The 21,476-nt window shown below is 41.5% G+C and overlaps 1 protein-coding gene across 5 annotated transcripts in view; it reads right to left on the bottom strand.

Annotated features, from left to right (window-relative positions):
- Positions 1 to 21,476, bottom strand: part of mta3 (metastasis associated 1 family, member 3) — a 269,132-nt gene that overhangs the window by 8,494 nt on the left and 239,162 nt on the right. For 4 of the 5 annotated variants that reach the window (XM_041175785.1, XM_041175799.1, XM_041175808.1 and 1 more), the window contains one exon: positions 8,210 to 8,245. The exons of the other annotated variant lie outside the window; for it this stretch is intronic. In XM_041175785.1, coding sequence (XP_041031719.1) covers positions 8,210 to 8,245 — 36 coding nt within the window. The remainder of the gene's footprint in view (positions 1 to 8,209; positions 8,246 to 21,476) is intronic. 5 annotated transcript variants of the gene reach the window in all.

The raw sequence follows: 21,476 nt of genomic DNA, 5'->3' as shown, positions 1-21,476 counted from the left end.
ATGTCCCCTCAAGTGTCATTGTCACATGAGCTGGGACATTTTTATGAATGTTCAGAACACATTTTATTTAATTAATAAACACCATGAAATCTCATCCCGCCCATGGATGAGGTTTCATGAAAAATGTGAAGGCCACCTGAGCTCTTCGCCATGCCCGCCAACCTTAAGGTTGGACAGGCAGCCCTGAGAGTCAGTTTAATTGTTAATTAATGTCCTTGACAGACCTTTGACAGTTTAGTGGGTGCACGCCCGCTGAACTGAAGATCAGACTGATGTGCGGTAACAGCGGGACGCACGCCCGACATCACCGTGCCCCCACATGCCGAACGGAAGATTCTGGTTCATGGCTTACCTTAATCTTGTTGAAATAAATAGCTTTGAAAAATTGGCTTAGCCACAAAACTACACAATTCAAAAGGCAGATCTATAACAGCTATTTAGAAGGCAATTTATTAGTGTACATGTAATAAAGCCAAACTTTGAAGATGGTTTATAGATATGAAAGCAGATGGGGAGACAAAGGCTTGGATTTTCATCATCAAGGTGGTTAGCTCAAATTGGGAAATTTTTAGGCTTGGTGAACCCGCCTTGGGAAAAAGTGTCCCTAATGGCATGAGTTTTGCTCTGGTGGGGGAGGTCCGTGATGAAGTTGGGCCTGCTGCCCCCAGGCGCAGATCAGCAGGGCCCACAACAGTAAGGCAGGCTGTTTAAAAGGCCTGTCTAGGTTCTTTAGGACTTTGCCCCACCTGTTTTGTTAAGTGTTAGGCCCTCTATCCCTTATACTCCATCTCCCCCACCCACCCACTTCCCATGCTCTATGCATGCCAACCTATGCCCCCCAACCACCCCCAATGACCCCTCATAGCACTTCCAAGCCCAGTCACCCAGCATAAACTCTGTTCAGAACCAATAAACCCTGACAATGACATGTGAAAACGCTTACAAAAAACAACCATTCCCAACTTGATTTTTAAAAAACTGCTGCTGCAACAACCCTATAAAAGTGTTAATCATCCAGGCCTTTAAAGTATCAATAACAGAAACTATAATCATTAGTCACCTCTTTGTCTTGTGTAAATGAATATTGAGTCGTTGACAAAACAGATCACAGAAAGAAAAGCTTATAAAGCTATCGATCCAGCAATGTTTTCCCTTCTGTGCACTTGTTTCAACAAAGGAAACCTTTATGGAAGTGTGGGCTCTCAGCCAAGCATTGTGCAGCTCCAAGAAGGCAGCCGAAGGTTGGTGACTCCATGTTGCGGGCCATTGGGGCAAAGGTACCCCTTTAGAGCAGTGGCATTCTGCTTGGCATGGCCGAAGATCTGAAGTTGTGCCTGAAAGTTGAAGGTTGAGCATACTTAGAAATCCAGGGGAAAGGAATCTCGGAAGACAAGATTAAAACCCTGCGAGGTGTGTCATTTTTGAAGCTGTCTGAGCTGGAGTGATCTTTAGAGGAAACTCCAAGGTGAGAGGTTCAAATGTGGAGATTGGAAACTTTCATGAGAAGTTTCAGTGAGATTGGTTGGCTCACAATGTGACAAATGTCTGGATGGATTGTTGAGAAATCCATGGAATCGGGTTTGGTCGCATCTGTCACTTATTGGGTGATGTGGTGTGTTCGACCACACTTAGCCTGTTAATACACACGTCCCTCATACTTACCCTCAATGTTAGAGTATAAGATAGATATTATAAATTATTTAATCTTTCTGAACTTGTATAACAAAGTTTATTTTTGTTACAAATTCACGGAATCATGTGGCTTTAATGTTAGTAAGTGGCTTGAATCTCAAACTTTATATACTTAAAACATTATTAGTTCTCAACTGGATCTCCCCCCCTCCCCACCCGCCCCCTCAACACCCCCCCCCCCCCCCCCCCCCCCACCCCCTCCATGACCCAGGGTCTAGCCAAGGGTCATGCAATTTACGTAGCACTTTTACTTGACAGGAGCATTCTCAGCAGAACTTGACTCCAAAGAAACATAGAATAGATGACCAAAAGCTTGGTCAAAGAAGTAGGTTTTAAAGATCATCTTAAAGGAGACAGTGGTAGAGGTTTAGTAAGGAAAATCCAGAAGTTCTACAATGAACTCCAAGTCCTGATTTCCAAATTGTTGTTAATTTTATATAACGCTTTGATAAACCTTAAGACTTTAAAATATAGCTTGAATTGTTTTTGCACATTCTGGTCCATTACTCTCCCCCATTTCCACTAAACTACATTGTCTTCACTCATTGTATTACAATGCCACAGAACCAGACTACATTGACTAGTAGCACAAAGAAATTTTAAATGTATAGCTATTTGAAAATGAGCAGTGCTCCTTGAATTTTATGATATGCCTCAGTTTTCAGGCTTCAGTTTTAAATAGGACAATTCAGTCACTTTCAGAATTAGATCAGTCCACACTAGTGTACATATTAGCTAACTACAAAAGCCAAAAAAAAAACCTGTGTTAGAAACACCCAACAGGTCAGGCAGCATCTGTAGGGACACAAACAGAATTATCATTTCAACTCAATAATCTTTCATTGGAACTGATGAAAGTTCATCGATCTGAAAAGTTAACTCTGTTTCTCTTTCCACAGATGTTGCTTCACCTACTGTGTGGTTCCTACGTTTTCTGCAGAGGAACACCAAGGAGAGAGTGATGAAGACATAGCACCATCTCTTGGGGCAGGGTCTTCCAGTCAGCAAGCGAGGGCGGGGCTCACTCGCTGACGCATAAAATGACGCAGGATGACGTTGGATAGAACTCCTGACGTCACCCCCGTGTCATTTCCATTTTCAGGTCGGCTGTTCACCTGCTGACCTGTCAACGGCCTACTGAGGTCATTGAAAAACTAATTAAGGTCATTAATGGACCTAAATGATAATAAAAAAAACAAAAACAGAATTACCTGGAAAAACTCAGCAGGTCTGGCAGCATCGGCGGATCTCCGCCAATGCTGCCAGACCTGCTGAGTTTTTCCAGGTAATTCTGTTTTTGTTCATTAATGGACCTGCCTGTCCAACCTTAAGGTTGGTGAGCAGGCCAGGAGCCCTGACGGGCTTCAGAAAAAGCTTGAAATCTCATCCATGGGCGGGATGAGGTTTGATTAGGATATTTAAATTTTTAAGAAAGGTTTCAATAAAACTTATGGATATGTCCCAACTCATGTGACACTGTAACATGAGGGGACATGGCAGGGAAAATTTTTAAACATGTTTATCAAAACTTTTAAATCGGAGCTGATCTCCCTGAGGCAGCACTTAGCCTCAGGGAGATTGCGCAAAGGAGTGCACTCCCGGCTGAGGGAAGATAGCGCTTCCTGGCAGACGTCAGGCTGGGCAGGCCTTAATTGGCCTGCCCACATAAAATGGCGGCAGATCGGAGGCACACCTGCTCACACCCGCTCCCGCACATCCCCCCCAACCGGGGGTGGGGGGGGGAATTTCCCCCTTGATTTCACATTTGCAACTACCAGCTCATATACTGACGCTGTGTGTATATTAGAGAATAGATTAGAAGTGGGATCTGTACAGAGACACTAGTTACACGTGAGTTGCGGCCAGGACAGGAAGCAAGAATAGACCAGCTACCAGCTCGGCGCAGGACAAAGAGGCACACGGGTTATGCTGGAGGGGACCCAGATGAGCACTCTGCTGGAGCAAGCTACAGCAGGGTGCTGATGAATATGCGCAACAAAATGTTGGATGAATTAGGAAACCTGCCAGAAAACCTGTGTTCATTGTCAAAAAGCATGAAGGACTCCAGCAACAACTTGGGGCTTTGAGCAGAGATGGGGCCCATCCTTTTCAGGGTGGAAGGGGTGCCCAACTCTGTTTGCATGCTTGTAGTCCAAATCATGATGTAAGGTCTGTTGGCTGACATCACAGCTTGCATTGCAGCATATGCAGCAGCAGCCCAACATCCTGCAGTGAAAACTCAGGCTGCTGTCACGCAAAGTCAAACTGTTGCCATCATGGCTGTGAATTACAGTGTGCAGAAAAGCTTGCAGGGTATCACAGCTATCTGTCTTCCAACAGATTACTAGGGTTGTTAAGCCGTCACCTGAGGGGAGTGGCAATGGCTCCATGGACTACCATCAGGAATCTTGACGCATGTTCTGGTGAGTGCTGCAGGACTCCTCCAGAGCTGTCCAGGCAGCAGACGTTTCAATATGCATTGGTCTGCTCTATCACATTTCGTATGGCAGTACAGCTTTCATTACATGAAAGCTGCATATGCATGCATGGGTTGTACACTGGAGTCATGAACCAGGTGAGCCATGGATTGTCCTTCTTGCCCAGTAGTCACCCTTTGGTTTGTCCACAGTCACTCACACCAGCTGTGTGAGCTAAAGAGAGTTCCAAAATGGCACTGCTGGTATCAGATCAGTGCTGTATGCTGGCTGACATTGTGACCTGCCTGCTCTATATATTATCATTGCACAGACTATTGCTCTCAACCATTGACCGTCTGACGCAATTCATTTCACAAGTGTGTACGAATGCTGTGGAGCATTTGGAGCTCTAAGGACACATGCAGCACCAAAAAAAAGGTGCTGATGAGCCCAATTACTCATCCATTGAGTCAGAATTTCATTGGGAAGGATATTCACAGTAGATGATCTGAAGTTGTGCACCATTAAGTATTTGGTTTTTTTTAAATTGAATAAATTCTGGCCATTAATAAAACAAATTTAAATGCAATTTTAAAACTGTCTGCTTTAAAGGGGTATTGTTCATTTTGGAAAATCATTGATATAACTTTCAAAATGTCACTGAAATATTGCAATTCATTTTGGGGGGAAAAATTTGCTGAATCATTGATGTGCAACAGAAATTAGGATGGGGTTCTAATTGCTAACAGCCCCTTTTATGTCATGATGAACAGCCCCATTTATGGCTGTGGCTGTGAATTATTTCACGTGATGAGGGAAGATCTATACTGGCTGCAGAAAGATGTTTAACTGCTTAATCACGGAATGGGACAAGCATATTACAATCACTGCTCATCTTGATACATATTGATGGCCTGAATTTGGTATAAAAGGGCATAATTTCAAATGAAGGTTGAATACAGATGGCATGAAATTCAAAAATGTAGTAAACAGTCATTTAGCAGCAGTCCTACAAACAAGCAATTTTTCTTAACCTGTTGTCCCATCAAGAGAAAGTGTCAGATTGGTTACTGATCAATATTCTTTTGACTAGGTTTGTAGCCCACTGTATTCCCAGTTATCTTCCTTGATCAATCAACATTTTAGGACAGTTCTGATATTCACTTCGCTCCAACATTATTAATAAATCTCGTAACCTTTCAATTTTGATATATTTTTGAACATTCTTAAAAAGTATATTGGGTCTTAATTTTGAAGATGCGTATGAGGGTACATTAGTGGGTAACGTAAAAAGAAACTCAGAAAAAAAAGATAATGAAAGGATACAGAAATGAAGGGTGGGGCCTATTCGGGACCAAAAAGAGATCTTCTTGTGGATGTAGATGGCATGGCTGAGGTACTAAATGGGTCGTTTGCGGCTGCATTCAGTAGAGTATAAGAACATAAGAAATAGGAGCATATTTGTCAGTCTTCGCTCAGTGGTAGTAACACTTTGCATCTGAACAAGAAGGTTGTGGTTTCAAATTTTACTCCAGAGACTTGAGCACATAATCCTGGCTGCACTGACGGAAGTGTGTTTTTTCAGCTGAGAGGTTAAATTGTCTTCCCTCTCAGATGCATATAAAAGATCCTATTACATTATTCAAAGAAGAGCAGCGGAAGTCTCCCAGTGTCCTGGACAACATTTATCCCTCAGATCACTAAAAACTGATTATCTGTAAAGTACTTTGGGTCATCCTGAGATTATGCTATGTCAATGCAAGTATTTTCTATATATTATCAAATAAGCCTTGTGTTATCATAGTAATCCTTTTCTTGATGTCCACATTCTGGAAAATGTCAGTAAGATATCTCAACAAACTCAGCAGCTAGTAAAAAGCAAAACTGGCTACTAAAGAAAAAAACATCCAGTAGACAAAAAGCTAAACCACAAAAGCTTCCAATGCACCATTAGTTAAACCTGAAAGCAGAATTACAAAACCTGCCTGAACAGCTTCTTCAGTTTGTAAATCAGAAAAGAGTGTGGGATGAGGGAGAAGTGGGGTGTGAGAAAGAGGATTAGGTATGAGGATACTATCATCCTTGATGGCTTTAGCCCTGTCACTGGCCATTACCTCACCAACGGCCATTTCAATAATGGCAAGCACTGTCTCCTCCATGGTGGTTGACTTCTGGCATCGACCTCCTTGGTTGTCTGTTCCCATGCCTTTTGAGCCATTGTCTGGAGGGTTTCCAACAAATACAAGACACCTTTCCAGTTTCCTACTTCTTCCACTGAGGGCTCCAGTACAGTGTCTGAAAACCTTGTAGCCTGCTGTCTCTCGTGTTGTGCCATTCACCATTGTTTCCCAGATCAGATTAACCTCCTGCATGACTACCAGCGCCTGCTCCAGACATATAATGCATCATCCCTTTAAGAGATGCAATTTAGCTTTAAGCATTGCAGTTTGAGTTTAGCTGGTGCTAGTCACTCATGAAATTAGCCCCTGCTAATGCATTCCACCTATTAACAGTGTGATTGTTGTTGGCTGGATACTTAAATCATGCAAATCAGCAGGCAGCATAAAGTTGCAATAATGCATGGATGTGGGATAATTGAGCATTGCGATTCCTGCACCAGTTTTTGAGGGGTTATCCACTTTAACCCCACTACGTTTATCTTGAGAAAGTCTTCATGGTTCTTTAAAAAAAAACAGACCTTTCCTAGCACCAGATCAAAATAATTTATGCATAAGTAGTAGAAGATGACGAATGGCACCTCTATGGAATGGCTGAGGAATTCCTGAGATTCTATGTAAAAAGGTTAAGGGCATGTAGAAACATTAATGTACTGTAATTTGAAACAGGACATTCAAGCCTAAGTTCCAATTTTAACCAATACTTGCATTTAGAGTTTACAGATCTCAGCTGGAAAAGTTTAACTCTTGCCATTTATATTATCCTCTATTAGAGCCTCCTGTGCGAAGTGCCCTGGAACATTTTATCACATAAAAGTGATATAAAAATGCTAGTTGCTGCTGCTTGACCCCAGACATTGACAGGGTGAGTCATTAGAAAGAGAGAAACCTCCACTGGCGCACAATGGCAGCAGTGTGTACCATACACAAGATGCAACAACTTATCAAGTCTCATCCAACAGCACCTTCCAAACCCAGAACCTTTACCACCTAGAAGAACAAAGGTAGCAGATGCATGGGAACACCACTGCCTGCAAGTTTCCCTCCTGGTCACACAGCATCCTGACTTGGAACTAGATTGCCATTCCTTCACTGTCATTGAGTCAAAATCCTGGAGATCTCTCCCTATAGCACTGAGGGTGTACCTACCCCACATGGACTACAACAGGGCAAGGCGGTGGGGGCTCACCACCACCTTCTCAAAGGCGATTAGGGATGGGTAACAAATGCTGACCTTGCTATGACACTGACACCCAAGAATGAATATAAAACAGCCAGGACAGGCCAAAGCAGATGAAAGCTCTACGCCAATTCCAAAAATGTTCCTTGGCCCCAAATGAATCAACCTGCTTCCTGTGTGACAATGTTCCATCTCTCTCACCAGCCATTCAATAGCTTCTTGGTGAATTAGTAATTTAGCAGCAAACTAAGAGCCGTTTTGTGTTTTGGATCAGTGTTCAACAGGGACTAGATTGACACCGTCCGAACTCATAACACGATAACAGTTTCCATTTAGTTCCACTCCCTTGACCTTTCTCCATTGTTAACTTTTTTCTTTTAAAAATATTTATCCACTTCTCTTTTAGGCAAAGAGAGAGGAGGGCTAGAGATGGAAAAGAAGAGATGGGAAGAGGTTCATAATCTATCCCTAGTTACCAATGGATTGCTAAAAAAAATTATCTGGTCATTTATCTCAGTGATGTTTGCGGGACTTGCTTGTGTGCAAATTGCACACTTCCCTACTTTACAATAGTGGCTACACTTCAAAAGTGTACTTAAATGGCTGTGAAGTGCTTTGGGACATTCTGAAGTCATGACAGATACTACAAATGCAAGCTATTACTTTCTTTCTTACAATCGCCTGTTCACACCACATACAAATAAAAAGGCAGCATATGTGCCATTCCCACACGCACAACTTACTTCCTGACTGTAGGGAAACTGGAACTGGGCATCCATCTGTAAAACAAAAGTTTCATACATCATCTGCCCATAATAAAATTCTACAGCTGACCTCAAACAAGGTTTGCATATTTTTAATAATAGCTATTACCCTAAATTACTTTAATCCAAGTCAGAACAATATTTGGGACTATAACTCAGTAACTATATGAGAAACTTTTTGCATATTTTAGTAAATAGATCTTTTCACCACCTAAGAAGCTCCTTCTGCACATTTATAAGATGAGCAAAAGGTCCTAGGAAGCAATTTATTGATGCATCTGCAATATTAATATGCATGTGTGAGAGAATGTGAAATGATAGAACGGCCATATGAATAACGTTTCAAACTGGCAATATAATAGCACAAACTTAGGTTTGAATTAAGCGCACACTTTTCCTTTCTCTATCAGATTTTTCTACGTTACATAGGGTCAGCAAAATGCTGGTTGTTTACTCCTCATATCAACTATCATTTTTGTTTGGATTTGGCGGGTGATTTTACAGCCAGGTGCCTTTCCTGCTACTAATACTCCCCATTTAGAATTAAGTGCACAGCAGCCAACAGAGTTTTTTTAAAATATAAAAGCAAAATTCTGCGGATGCTGGAAATCTGAGTGTGCTGAGAGCTTTCTTTTACATTATTTGGACTTGACTTTCTAAGTGCTTAGAGTTCCTAGAATAAAAGCCTGAAACTACCCCACTGAATTTACAAATGTATTTCCCCCTAAAGAATTAGCTGGCCAGCCAGGAATAAGGTAGGTGTAAATTTCAGCAACTGACAGGCAAAGCCACCTTGATTTCTTTTAACAAGGCTGCATTGGCCATGAGCTAAACAGCAGGGGGAGCTGATTCACAGTCCTGAGAAATTTCCTCAACAGTTTGGTGCTTACGTACAACTAGGATATTAAGTCAGCTGGAAAATGATTTATTAAAACGAAGCAAGTCAATAATCTCAAGAGCTTAGCGAGTCAAGCCGGATCTTGGGTTGAGGATTTAATCTTCATTCTGCCTCTTTTTCCCATTTAAATCTACGGTATCCTTTCTCCAATAATCTACTTGCCAATTTCAAGTCGGTTCCATATATTGAAATTCAATCAATCTGTAATCCCCTATATTAAGGATTAAGAAGTAGAACAGCGAATCACGTAACCTGTCAAAGGAAACTGACCAAGGGGGAGAAAATATTGAAACTGAGATGAAATACTTCTGAAAGGATTCTTCTTAAACATACAAAACATAAGCATACAGAAAATGAAGGAAAAGCAACAGAGTTTTAAAATAAGGATTAAGCAGTCAAAACAGGAAGTGCATTTATTACAACCTTTTATGATTGTTTAAGTATCACTTACATTCATAGTTGAAATTAAAAATGATAAACAAAATTTAGGACTGGTTCAGCATACTTAAAGTAAAAGCTGCAAAAAATGTGTAACTTTTATGTGAATTGACTCAATCAGTGACCAGTTCCACTTATAAATAAACAAAATATTTCTTGTGTTTTAAAAGGAATCTCAAATATATAGTACATTTTCCATAGGGTAAAAAGGTCCGTTTTACTCTAACAATTCAGTAGTATTCATACTGGATCAGTGACAATGTGATGAATCTAAAGCATCGTCAAATTTTATTGCCAGGTTCCTTCTCAAGATTAACTGAATGTTGTTGAATATTAGTAAACATATTAATTTATTAAGAAGTGTATTATTAATGAAGAAAGTACATGCAAAAAAATGGATCATCAGGGCTACACAACAAATGTGTATATAGTCCTTAGTTGTTATACGTATGGTACAGTGATTATGTGGAAAATATAGGCCAAATCCAGGTGTAAAAGTATTTCATTTCTTTAGAATTTGGACATCATAATATCAGAATAAGTGAATTATACAAATGCATAAATGGTCCTGATTATAAAGCAAATGAATGTATATTTCCCCTTAAGTATAGGAGGCTGAAAAATAAAAATATTACTCTCTGGTACATTGGTCGTGCCTATTCTTTCATCTCAGCGAACTAGGTTTGAATTCAGCCTAACTAATGGGATGAAAGTTTCCTCTGAGTTGGCTATAAGAGTTCCATTTGAAATGAGGCTGGGTACTCCCAGCCATGATGCCCATGGATATATAGTCGCAATTCAAGACCGTGCCTACGATAACAATTAATATTTCATTGGCACTTTCAATCAGAGAGGCCTTAGAAGAACTGGTGTGGGGAATGGGATCATTACAGTAATAAAAATCTCTTCCAATCTTAGAGTTAAGGTATACTTTTGGGGCAGTGCAGAGGGAGTTTTAGTCTGCATCAAAAAGCAACATCTGACTTTGGCGTTTGCAATGCTATTGTACAGTGCAGCAAGTAGAAAATATTACTGCTTTCCCCAAGGCTAACCTGCCTCTCCATGATGAGCATAGAAATTCATCAAAATATCAGATGTTAAGAATAAAACAACAACTTCCATTTATATTGTGCCTTTGACATAGTAAAACTTCCCAAGGCACTTCACAGGAGCTTTATCTGAAACAAATGGCACCAAGCCACATCAGGAGCTATTAAGAGAGATGACCAAAAGCTTGATCAAAGAGGTAAGTTTTAAAGAGCATCTTAAAAGAGGAGGGAGCTGTCGAGGGAATTCTAGAGTTTAGGGCCTAGGGAGCTGAAGACGTTGCTGCCAATGATGCAGCAATTAAAACCTGGGGTGTGCAAGAGGCTAGATTTGGAGGCATGCAGATCTTGGGGAGGATGTAGGGCTGGGGAAGGTTACAGAGGTACAGATTAATTTTGCTTCCTGATGAAGTACAGCCTGTATTTAACATCTTTTGTTAGCTTGGTAAAATTAATACATGGCTGTTACATAATTAAGATATCAAATGTCACCAAAAATCTTAGCTGATCCACATTACGTATTACAAAGAATAGTGTATCGAAGCTTGCTGATGACACCAGGCTAGATGGAAATGACACAGAGAGGCTGCAAAGAGATACAGACAGGTTAGGTAACTGGGCAACAAATGGCAGATGGCAGATAATAGAGGGAAACGTGAAGTTATTCACTTTGGTCGTAAAAATAAAAAAGCAGAATATTTTTTGAAAGGTGAGAAATTTGTAAGTGTTGATGTTCAACGAGACTTGGGTGTGCTGGTGCAAGGAACACTGCAAGTCAGCATGCAGGTGCAGCAAGCAATTAGGAAGGCAAATGGCACGTTGGTCTTTATTGCAAGAGGATCAGAGTACAATAATAAAGGCGGCTTGCTACAATTGTACAGTTCTGTGGAAGGGTCATGAGGACTCGAAACGTCAACTCTTTTCTTCTCCGCCGATGCTGCCAAACCTGCTGAGTTTTTCCAGGTAATTCTGTTTTTGTTTTACAATTGTACAGTGTTTTGTTGAGGCCACGTCTGTAGTACTGTGCAGTTTTGGTCTCCACATTTAAGAAAGTATGTACTTGCATTGGAGGTGGTACAGCAAAGGTTCACTCAATTGGTCGCTGGGATGAGGGGGTTGTCCTATGATGAAAGGCTGAGTAAACTGGGCTTATATTCTCTGCCACTTAGAAGAATGAGAGATGATTTCATTGACACCTACAAAATTCTGAAGCAGCTTGATAGGGTGGATGCTGAGAGATTGTTTCTGCTGGTTGGGGAATCAAAAACATGGGGGCACAGTATCAGGATAAGGGGCTGATCATTTAGGACTTAGGTGAGGAGAAATTCCTTCACTCAAAGGGTTGTGAATCTTTGGAATTCTCTGCCCCAATGGGTTGTGGATGCTCCATCGTTGAATACATTTAAGGCTGGGATAGACTAATTTTTGGTCTTTCAAGGAACCAAGGTATATAGGGAGCGGGCGGGAAAATGGAGTTGAAGCCAAAGATCAGCCATGATCGTATTGAACAGTGGAGTAGGTTCAATGGACTGCATGGCCTACTCCTGCTCCCGATTTCTTCTGTTCTTATGTTTCAAGGGATTATTGCTTTTACTAACAGAGAAATATTCCCTGAAGGTTTTAAACATTCATCTGTTAAAGTCAGTAATTTCTGGCCTGAAGCATCTAAACAAATAATGAATTATTAAATGAGAAACAAAAATCACAGGTAAAATTGAAATGAAAGCAAGACACTACAGAGACCCTAACACATACTAAAACTTTCATCATGAAATCATAAAATACTTTGCAGTTCCACTCTTTCAGGTTACAGCTGTATATTTGGAAAATGGGTAGTAGGCAAGGCAAGACATGGGGTGGGATTTTCACTATTGAGGCGAGTAGCTTGTGTCGGAAAGTTTCCCAACTCAGCAGGCCCGCCTTGGTTCAAAGGGCCCCGTTACATGCAATCTTTGCTCCAGGTAAGTGGGGGCAGGATAAAGTTGGGCCTGCTGACCACAGAGGCAGTCACGGAGGTGGGCTCTGGGACTTTGTCCCTAATTGTTTTAGAAGATGTTGGCCCTCCATCCCTCGCCCCTCATTCCTCCTCATCCTCCCACCCAATTCCCATGCCCCCTTCATGCCAACTCAGGCCCACTCATATCACCCATGCCTCTTCCATGTCAACTCACTGTCACTCATACTCTCATGCCACCTTCATCACTATTCATCCAATATCCACCATCAGCAGACCTCAAGAGCCAAGTGGAGATGAAAAATAAAGCTTCTAACAATCTATTAGAGCTCTCACTCATATACATTTTATACTGGAAAAAAAACCCTCCCCTTTGTGAAACCCATTCAAAGATATTAAATCTCAAATGTTCAATCTGTTATAAAAACAAATACACTTCTAGTCCATAACCACATCAAAGGCAGCTAATCCTATAGTAGCCTATTTAAACTGTCAACAGAATGTGAACTCAGTGCCCCCCCCCCCAACTCCACTGAGGTAAGTTCTTTTGTAGCTTTTGATACTCAGCCAAACATTCCAAATGATATGAGATGTAATAACAGCCCTTGGGGAATGTCAACAAAGAATTCTATTGGAACTGCTTAGTAAGGGTTTTTCTAACCTACACCAGATGGCCTGTCTATCAACCCAGCAGGGGGTGTTTTTTTTAAAACTCTGACAACTTCAACTTGTTTTTTCATGTCTGAAGTGCTCAGGATTTAAAAAACTTCAGATCATGACAGAAACAGACCTTATCTGCCCTTCAAGAGCATGGACATCTACTCCACAAATTCATGACTCCCAGACTGAGGGTTAAGGCCCTTGGAACAGCTAAAATGGGGTTTATTTGAATGCAGCACTGATTTCAAATGGCCCTGCAGAGTTCAAGTTTCCCGTCTGTGTGATTCATGCCCCATTCCCTTCCCCATGCCAGCAAAAATGTGTTCTGTTGGAAATGTGGGTAGGATTTCTGTATCCAGTTCCCGCCTACCATTTTTAAAGGTCTCTGGAGGTGGTTGAACTCCACAAAAATATGGCCAATGGATTTGATCTGTACTGAAATACCATCTTCTAGATTGCAAGGAGAATAAGAAAAGGATGAACAGGGCTTGAAGATCTCACCAAGTAGTGAAAACAAGTGGCATTTAAGGAAAGTTATTTTTCATAAGTTCATTTACAGCAACAAAGGAGGCCATTTAGCCCATTATGTCCTTGCCGGTCAACTAAGATCTGACTACAATAATCTCATTTTCCAATGCTTGGCCCATAGCCCTGGAGCTATGGCAACACAAGTGAATGTCTAAATACTTCTTAAATGTTACAAAGGTTTCTGACTCAACCATCCTTTCAGGCAGTAAGTTCCTGACTCCTACCACCCTCTGGGTGAAAAAAATTCTCCTCAACTCCCCTCTTAGCCTTCTACCTCTTACCTTAAATCTATACCCCCAGGTTATTGACCCGTCTACTAATCCACCCTATCTATGCCCCTTGCAATCTTATACCTGACCACCTACATAATCTGACCATCTCTATCAGGTCCCCTCTCAACCTTCGCTGATCCAAGGAAAGCAACCCCAGCCTATCCAAGCTTACCTCATAGCTCAGGCCCGCCATACCAGGCAGCATCCTGGTAAATCTCTTCTGCATCCTCTCCAGTGCAATCACATCCTTCCTACAATGTGGTGATCAAACTGCATGCAGTACTCCAGTTATGGCCTAACCAGTGTTTTATACAGTTCCAGCATAATCTCCCTGCTCTTGTATTCTATGCCTTGGCTAATAGAGGCAAGTATCCCATATGCCTTCTTAACCACCTTATCTACCTGCCTTGCTACCTTCAGGGATCTGTGGATATACACACCAAGGGCCCCCTGATCTTTGGTACTTTCCAGGGTCCTTCCATTCATAGTTTAATCCACTGCCTTGTTAGCCCTCTCCAAGTGGATTACCTCAGACTTTTCCAGGTCGATTTCCATTTGCCACTGCTCTGCCCACCTGACCAGTCCATTGATATTCTCCTGCAGTTTACGGCTATCCTCCTCACTATTTACACCCCTACCAATTTTTGTTTATTCTGCGAACTTCTTGATAATTACCCCTTACATTTAAGTTCAAATCATTTATGTACATCAAAAACAGCAAGGACCCCAGCACCGAGCGCTGCAGAACCCCACTGGAAACAGACTTCCAGTCACAGAAACATCCCTCTACCATTACCCTCTGCTTCCTGGCTCTCAACCAATTTTGGATCCAACGTGCCACTTTGCCTTGGATCCCATGGGCTCTTACTTTCTTGACCAGTCTGCCATGAGGGACCTTATCAAAGCTTTGCTCAAGTCCATGTAGACCACATCAAGTGCATTACCCTCATCAACACTCCTGGTTACCTCCTCAAAAAATTCGAACAAATTTGTCAAACACGACCTTCCCTTAACAAAATCCATGCTGAATATCCTTAATTAATTAGTGTCTCTCCAAGTTCAGATATATTCTGTCCCTCAGAAATTTTTCTAGTAACTTCCCCACCACTGAGGTTAGACTGACTGGCCTGTAAAATCCTGGTTTATCCCTTCTTCCCTTTTTTAATAATGGGATAATGTTAGCAGTCCTCCAGTCCTCTGGCACCTCAACTGTGGCCAGAGTATATTTGAAAATTAGTCCAGGGTCCTTGATATCTCTTTCCTTGCCTCCCTCAACAGCCTGGGATACATCCCATCTGGGCCTGTGGATTTATCCACTTTTAAGGCTGCTAAACTTGCTAGTACCTCCTCTCTATATATGTTCATTTCCTCTGACATTTCACAGTCCTCCACCCTGACGTCTATACCTGCGTTGTCCTTTTCCATTGTGAAGACCAACGCAATGTATTCATTGAGGACTGTACCCACGTCTTCCAGGTCCACACACACATTACCTCTATGGTCCCTAACTGGTCCCTATTTATTGCTATTCTATCGAATCCCTTGCATCAAACATTATTTTTCAACTGAGATGAACAAAAACTGCTTCTAAACTCAGCTCATATTTTCTGTTTTGAGCTACTGGTATGCATACAAAAATGACTGAAAATAATTCCCCTGCTGATGCTGATGTTCTAATGTTGTGGGGTTAATCACTAATTTTATCCTAGAATATTGGAAACAATTTAATTACCTGAAACTAAAAACTAGGAGGGTTCAAATTTGACTGTATCCTTCATTCCATAATTGAGCATTTTCATGCACCAATCAATGTACCATCAGGCTGCCTAAAATAAAAAGCTTTAATTATTATTGTCTGTTGGGACAATATTTCTCAACATTGAGCTAGCTTCATAATAAATAGAGGAAGATTTGCAAATGTGATCCAAACTGTAGAAGAAGAATGTTACTTCCTAAATCAGTTTCATAATTCTTGATAAGAAATGCCACGATGCAGCACAATATTTAGCAATAATGATGCAAATATAAAAAGCAAAGTTGCATTGAACAAAAGACTCCTCAGTTATGTCAAAAGGTGATTCAATGCGTCATCCAGGGTTATTGCATCATCCTTGTGATTCATCAAATAAATCTTATAAATGTATAACAATGTTCTCCAGCATTTTAGAGAAAAAGGTATGAAATGTTGCCGATATATATCTTGATTATAAAATGACCAATTACAGATGATTTCCCGTATGAGACACGCTGTTCGAATACTGGATATAAAGAGCAATAATCTACATTCACAAGACAAATAAAAATTGTTTAGCTATCAGACGAAGAAATAGAATTCAACTGAGCATGCAAATTACATATAAAACAGCTTTTCAAGCACAGAAATGTAGTTGGCAACACTGACTTGCTATTACGTTCAACTTATATTTGAATCATAATTTGTTGTTACAAAAACATATTTTAGAATGTCCTATGCTTTATAGAGCAATCTTCTTCATTAAGGCTTGCTACAAATTACATGTCAAACTATAAAAAGATAAAAAAAACATAATTTAAAATCTGCAGTTTCGAACTGTAATTATGGTTCAAAATATGGTTTATGTGGGTTAAAGTTAGTCAGTTAATTGGAAGCAATGCACAGAGACAACCAAAAGCAAAATTAATGACTTTGATCTCAATTAGATAGAAATCCTACGCTGCTTAAAGTACTCAAATTAATCTCTAGAAATAGACGGTATTTATCCCAGAATGCTGTGAAAGACCAGGAGAGGATTTGGAAGGCTCTGTCATTCTAAGAGAATCACTGGACACAGTATCCTGGAAACAGACCTGGTAATGCAATAAGGGTGGCCAATCAGGCACAGACAATTAGAAACACTGGGTGGGAAACTGGGCTTGGTACTCCTGTTTTTTGTATACTGAGAGTGCCATTAGGGCTCCACAATGGCAACTGCAGCACAAGTGCACAGTTCTGATGCAAAGGGCTCTGGATGCTATCGTGGTAAAGGGGTTAGCACGTGCGCACACAAAGTCCGCCAGATGCATGCAGATCATGACACCAATCAGTGTGAGCAATGCTGACTTCACACCAGTGATGATATTTTGGAGCTTCATGCTATGCCCTCTTTTAACCTTGCACAGCTAAACAAACGCTAAGCAGCATGAAGTAACCCATCGAAGTAACCCATCCCGCACCAATGCTATTTAAAGGGATCAACATCGAATAAGTTAGTTGCTGCTTTCTTCTGTTGTTGCTATAATTTTGTAAGTCTTTGGTGCTTTTCATAGTTGTTTCAAGTTGCAAAAGTCTACACTGTTTACCAAGTACTGGCGGACAATTTGCTGACTTCAAGACTTCTGCACAGACCAGTTGATCTCAGACAAAGGTGCACTCTTTCTCTTTGAATCAAGCATGACTACAAGAAAAAGCAAGGGCCATGCAAAGTAGGATAAGCTGCTGAAAAGGATTGAAGAGAAGGGGAAGTAGGGGGAGGAAGGGCTCTCCGCAGGAGGTATGTATGCTCTGGGTATTCAGGGAGCAATTCTCCTACCTAAACTTCAGCCACAACAAATGCTTGAGACATCTTGCTTCACTAAACAGGTCATCAATGAAATATACTACTTGCTGCAGCCACAGCTGCAACCTCAGAACAGCTCAAGGACTGTCCACATTACCAATGGTTGTGAAAGTAACCGGCAATGAATTTTTATGCTTCTGGCTCCTTCTAGGCCACTGCTGATGATAATTGGTGGAAAGAGCTGTTCCCTCATGATGGCAAAGTTGTGATGGCCATGATATCAACATCTCACAGTTTCCAGTCCACTGTTGCACAAGGGAGTGCACTGAGGCTCTCTATTCAAAGAAAGATAACTTTAATTCCCAGTTGCTAACGAAAAGCAGATCAATAAGCACAAGATTTGGCAAGGTGCCCCATGGCATTGGGTGCCATTGACTGCAAGCATATTGCTTTGCAGGTGTCGCAGGTCAACTTTGCCAAGTATCCATACTGAAAGGGATTCTTCTTCCTCAACGTCCAGCTGGTGAAGTGCCACAGACAGTGCTTCAGGCAGGTCAATACCTGGTATCATGGCAGCAGTCATAATGCCTTCATTCTGGAACAATCCATTATGCAAGCTGTCTTTTAGCCACCATGGCAAACTAAAGCATGACTACTGCGTGAAAAGAGCTTTTCTCTGATGACATGACTGCTTACTAAAATTTGCAACCCACACACAAGCATGCAGAGTGCATGCAGTGGTAGCCATGTTATCACAAGAAATGTGTAAAGCAATCCATTGGCATGCAGAAGCAACCTCCTGCCTGGATCACTGTGGAAGATTCCTGCCGTATTCAACTGAATGGGTCTCAGGATTTGTGGAGTATGATGAATGTTACACAGCTTTGCCATCATGAAGGACATCTTTTGACACCACCTATCAAGGTAAGGTGCTGAGGAGGAACAGAATGAGGAGAGGAGAAGAGGAAGATAAAGAGATGGAAGAAGAGGAAGAGAAAGGGAGTCTGCAAGCTAGGCAGCCTCTTTCTTCCCAGCCTGTACAGGAGGGACTAATTCAAATGTAATATCAGTAATCTCAATCCCAATTTCTTAACCACCAACAGTCTCACACTCCTTACCTTTCCTCTATCACTGATCATCACATTATCCTCTTGGCCACAGTGCAAAAAATAAAGCCAACACAAAAAAACATTGCAAATCTAATTTCTAAATTGAATCATGCCACATTTTATACACACTCAAACAAATCAAACTTCAACCTCATACATTCATTAGCGCCTGCCTTCCTTGTGCCTTTGCCTGCCTCAGTGCTCCTTCAAAGTGCTACCTCTGTGGCTGCAGCACGACTGGTGGAACGTTGCTGATATTCAGTGAGGGAGACTGCAAATGACCTTGGAGGTTGATACCAAGTAGTTCTGGGCCCAGAAGACCCATCTTCAGTCTGCACCATCTCCACATGGTTAGTGGCAGTTTGGGCAATCCAGCTAACAGCTAACAGCAAGGGTACTGGCAGAAATGGGGTCATGAATACTGTCAGCCTGGGAGAGGGCAGCAGGCTCATGCACTGCAGAACCAATCCTTCAAGGTGGTGCCGAAAAGGAGGGCAGATTGCTGAGCTGCTGTGATACCCTTTTCCTTCCTTTAAACACTGGTATTGACAGAGCTACGATGGCAGCGCTCTGGAGCTTGCGTCCCTCCACTGCAGCACTCAGATTTTTGGTGGAAGCTGTTTGTGAGACATTGACCGTCACATCATACTGCATGGTTGGGTTCACAAATGGTGTTGATAGCTTTGGTCATCAGAATTGTGATGAAAATGATGGGCTCAAGCTCTGCACAAAGCCCTGTGCCAAGTTGATACCAACTGTTGCATGTTCCTCGACATTGAACGCAGACTTTCTGGCAGACTACCAATACACCAAGCCTTGCTTTGTGTCACATATCAACCTTCTTCTGTAGCCTGGTCCATTAAACTTCTAATCTGAATATTCTGAGGCTGAACTTGTTTACCACCTCACCCTCCAACAAGCTGGTACATATGCTATTTTTGCCTCTACCCTGGCCCCAGGGCACTTGTGCCCATCGTCTCACCATGTGCAGATCCTGCCCCTATTCTATTCTCTTATGGGCAAATCTGAATAAGTGGCTGCAAGGGTGAAATCATGTGGCAGCATGTCTTCTTTTTCAATGACTTCTTGGTGTTCCTCCTGGTCAGGTTGCACCACTTAGGTATCTGAAAGGGAGCAGGCACAAAGTTACGGCTGTGGTGAGGGCACAGGGGAAAGTAAGAAGTGCTTGCTTACACCATCTGTAGCTTGTTGGTCAGAAGAGATTATGGGATGATGAGAAGGTAGGATGTGAGAAGGAACATTAGGCATGAGAGTACAATTATCTCTAATGGATTTAGCCCTACCACTGGCCACGGCTTCAGTAATGATAATTCTAATAATGACGAGCACCACCTTCTCCTGGTGGGTAAGAACATGCAGGTGGGCCTCTCGGCCTCTGATTTATTCCTACTGCCTCTGGTTGTGTGCTACCTTCTCCTGCAGATGAGAGGTCAGTAAATGCCATGCAATATGTTTAGGTGATGTGGCTGTCATACTGTGCAAGCTGTGAGATGCAGGTGCGTGGCCTGCAAAAGTGTTAAGTATGTGAAAGCGTGTTAACACATATGAAAGTTAGGTCATTACCCTGATTGATAGAAATTGCTGGTAGGTGAGTGATGGGAATATGGTGAATTGAGTAGTGTTTGAGGCTAGCAGTGGAGTTGGTAAGATATCTCATTTGAGGATGAATTCACTGACCTTGACCATGTGTGAGGTCATTAAACTCATTGCAGCATTGCATCCAGGTCATCAGGGATTGACTCCTGGCAATTACTTCAATGGCTCTTTACTCTGACTGCCTTCTAATTGTGCATCTGGAGGGCTTCAAATCCCATGACAGAGCTATCCCATCTGTTCCAAAATCAAAAACGTCCACATTAAACTTAAAGGGAATTAAATGGACAGCCTTAAAAATGTTTAAAAATGGCTTAGTAACGAATGCAATTATACTGCTGGCCTTAGGTTGTTCTGCCGTGATTTAGTTCATTTGATTTGCTTTACTACAAAAACTGCAGTTTATCTTGTGAAGCTGTGTTACATGGACAAAATCTATAGTAAAACTGCCACTTAAAATTTAGATAAAACATGGATTTTTATGTTGAACCCCCAAAATGCAAAATCACTGGAGAAAAAGTATAGGTGTAAAGTTTTTTCGGGGCGAAAGCAGGAGAGGAGATTGGGCATTTATTACAATCTAATTATCTCCAGCCTACTCAGCACCAATGGTAGATAATCCGTTCCAAGAATTATTCTTTAACGATCTACTATGAAGAAAATCATTCAGGGTTAAAAACAAAAAAACTGCGGATGCTGGAAATCCAAAACAAAAACAAAAACACAATTACCTGGAAAAACTCAGCAGGTCTGGCAGCATTGGCGGAGAAGAAAAGAGTTGACGTTTCGAGTCCTCATGACCCTTCGACAGAACTTGAGTTCGAGTCCAAGAAAGAGTTGAAATATAAGCTGGTTTAAGGTGTGTGTGTGGGGGGCAGAGAGAGAGAGAGAGAGAGAGGTGGAGGGGGGGGTTGTGGTTGTAGGGACAAACAAGCAGTGATAGAAGCAGATCATCAAAAAATGTCAACAACAATAGTACAAAAGAACACATAGGTGTTAAAGTTAAAGTTGGTGATATTATCTAAACGAATGTGCTAATTAAGAATGGATGGTAGGGCACTCAAGGTATAGCTCTAATGGGGGTGTTTTTTTTAAAAATAATGGAAATAGGTGGGAAAACCTATTTCCATTATTTTTAAAAAAAAACACCCCCACTAGAGCTATACCTTGAGTGCCCTACCATCCATTCTTAATTAGCACATTCGTTTAGAT

The sequence above is a fragment of the Carcharodon carcharias genome, chromosome 2 (genome assembly GCF_017639515.1).
Source record: "Carcharodon carcharias isolate sCarCar2 chromosome 2, sCarCar2.pri, whole genome shotgun sequence".
NCBI lineage: Eukaryota > Metazoa > Chordata > Chondrichthyes > Lamniformes > Lamnidae > Carcharodon > Carcharodon carcharias.
The sequence above is the reverse complement of the archived record's forward strand: the minus strand, read 5'-3'. Positions and strand labels throughout refer to the sequence as shown.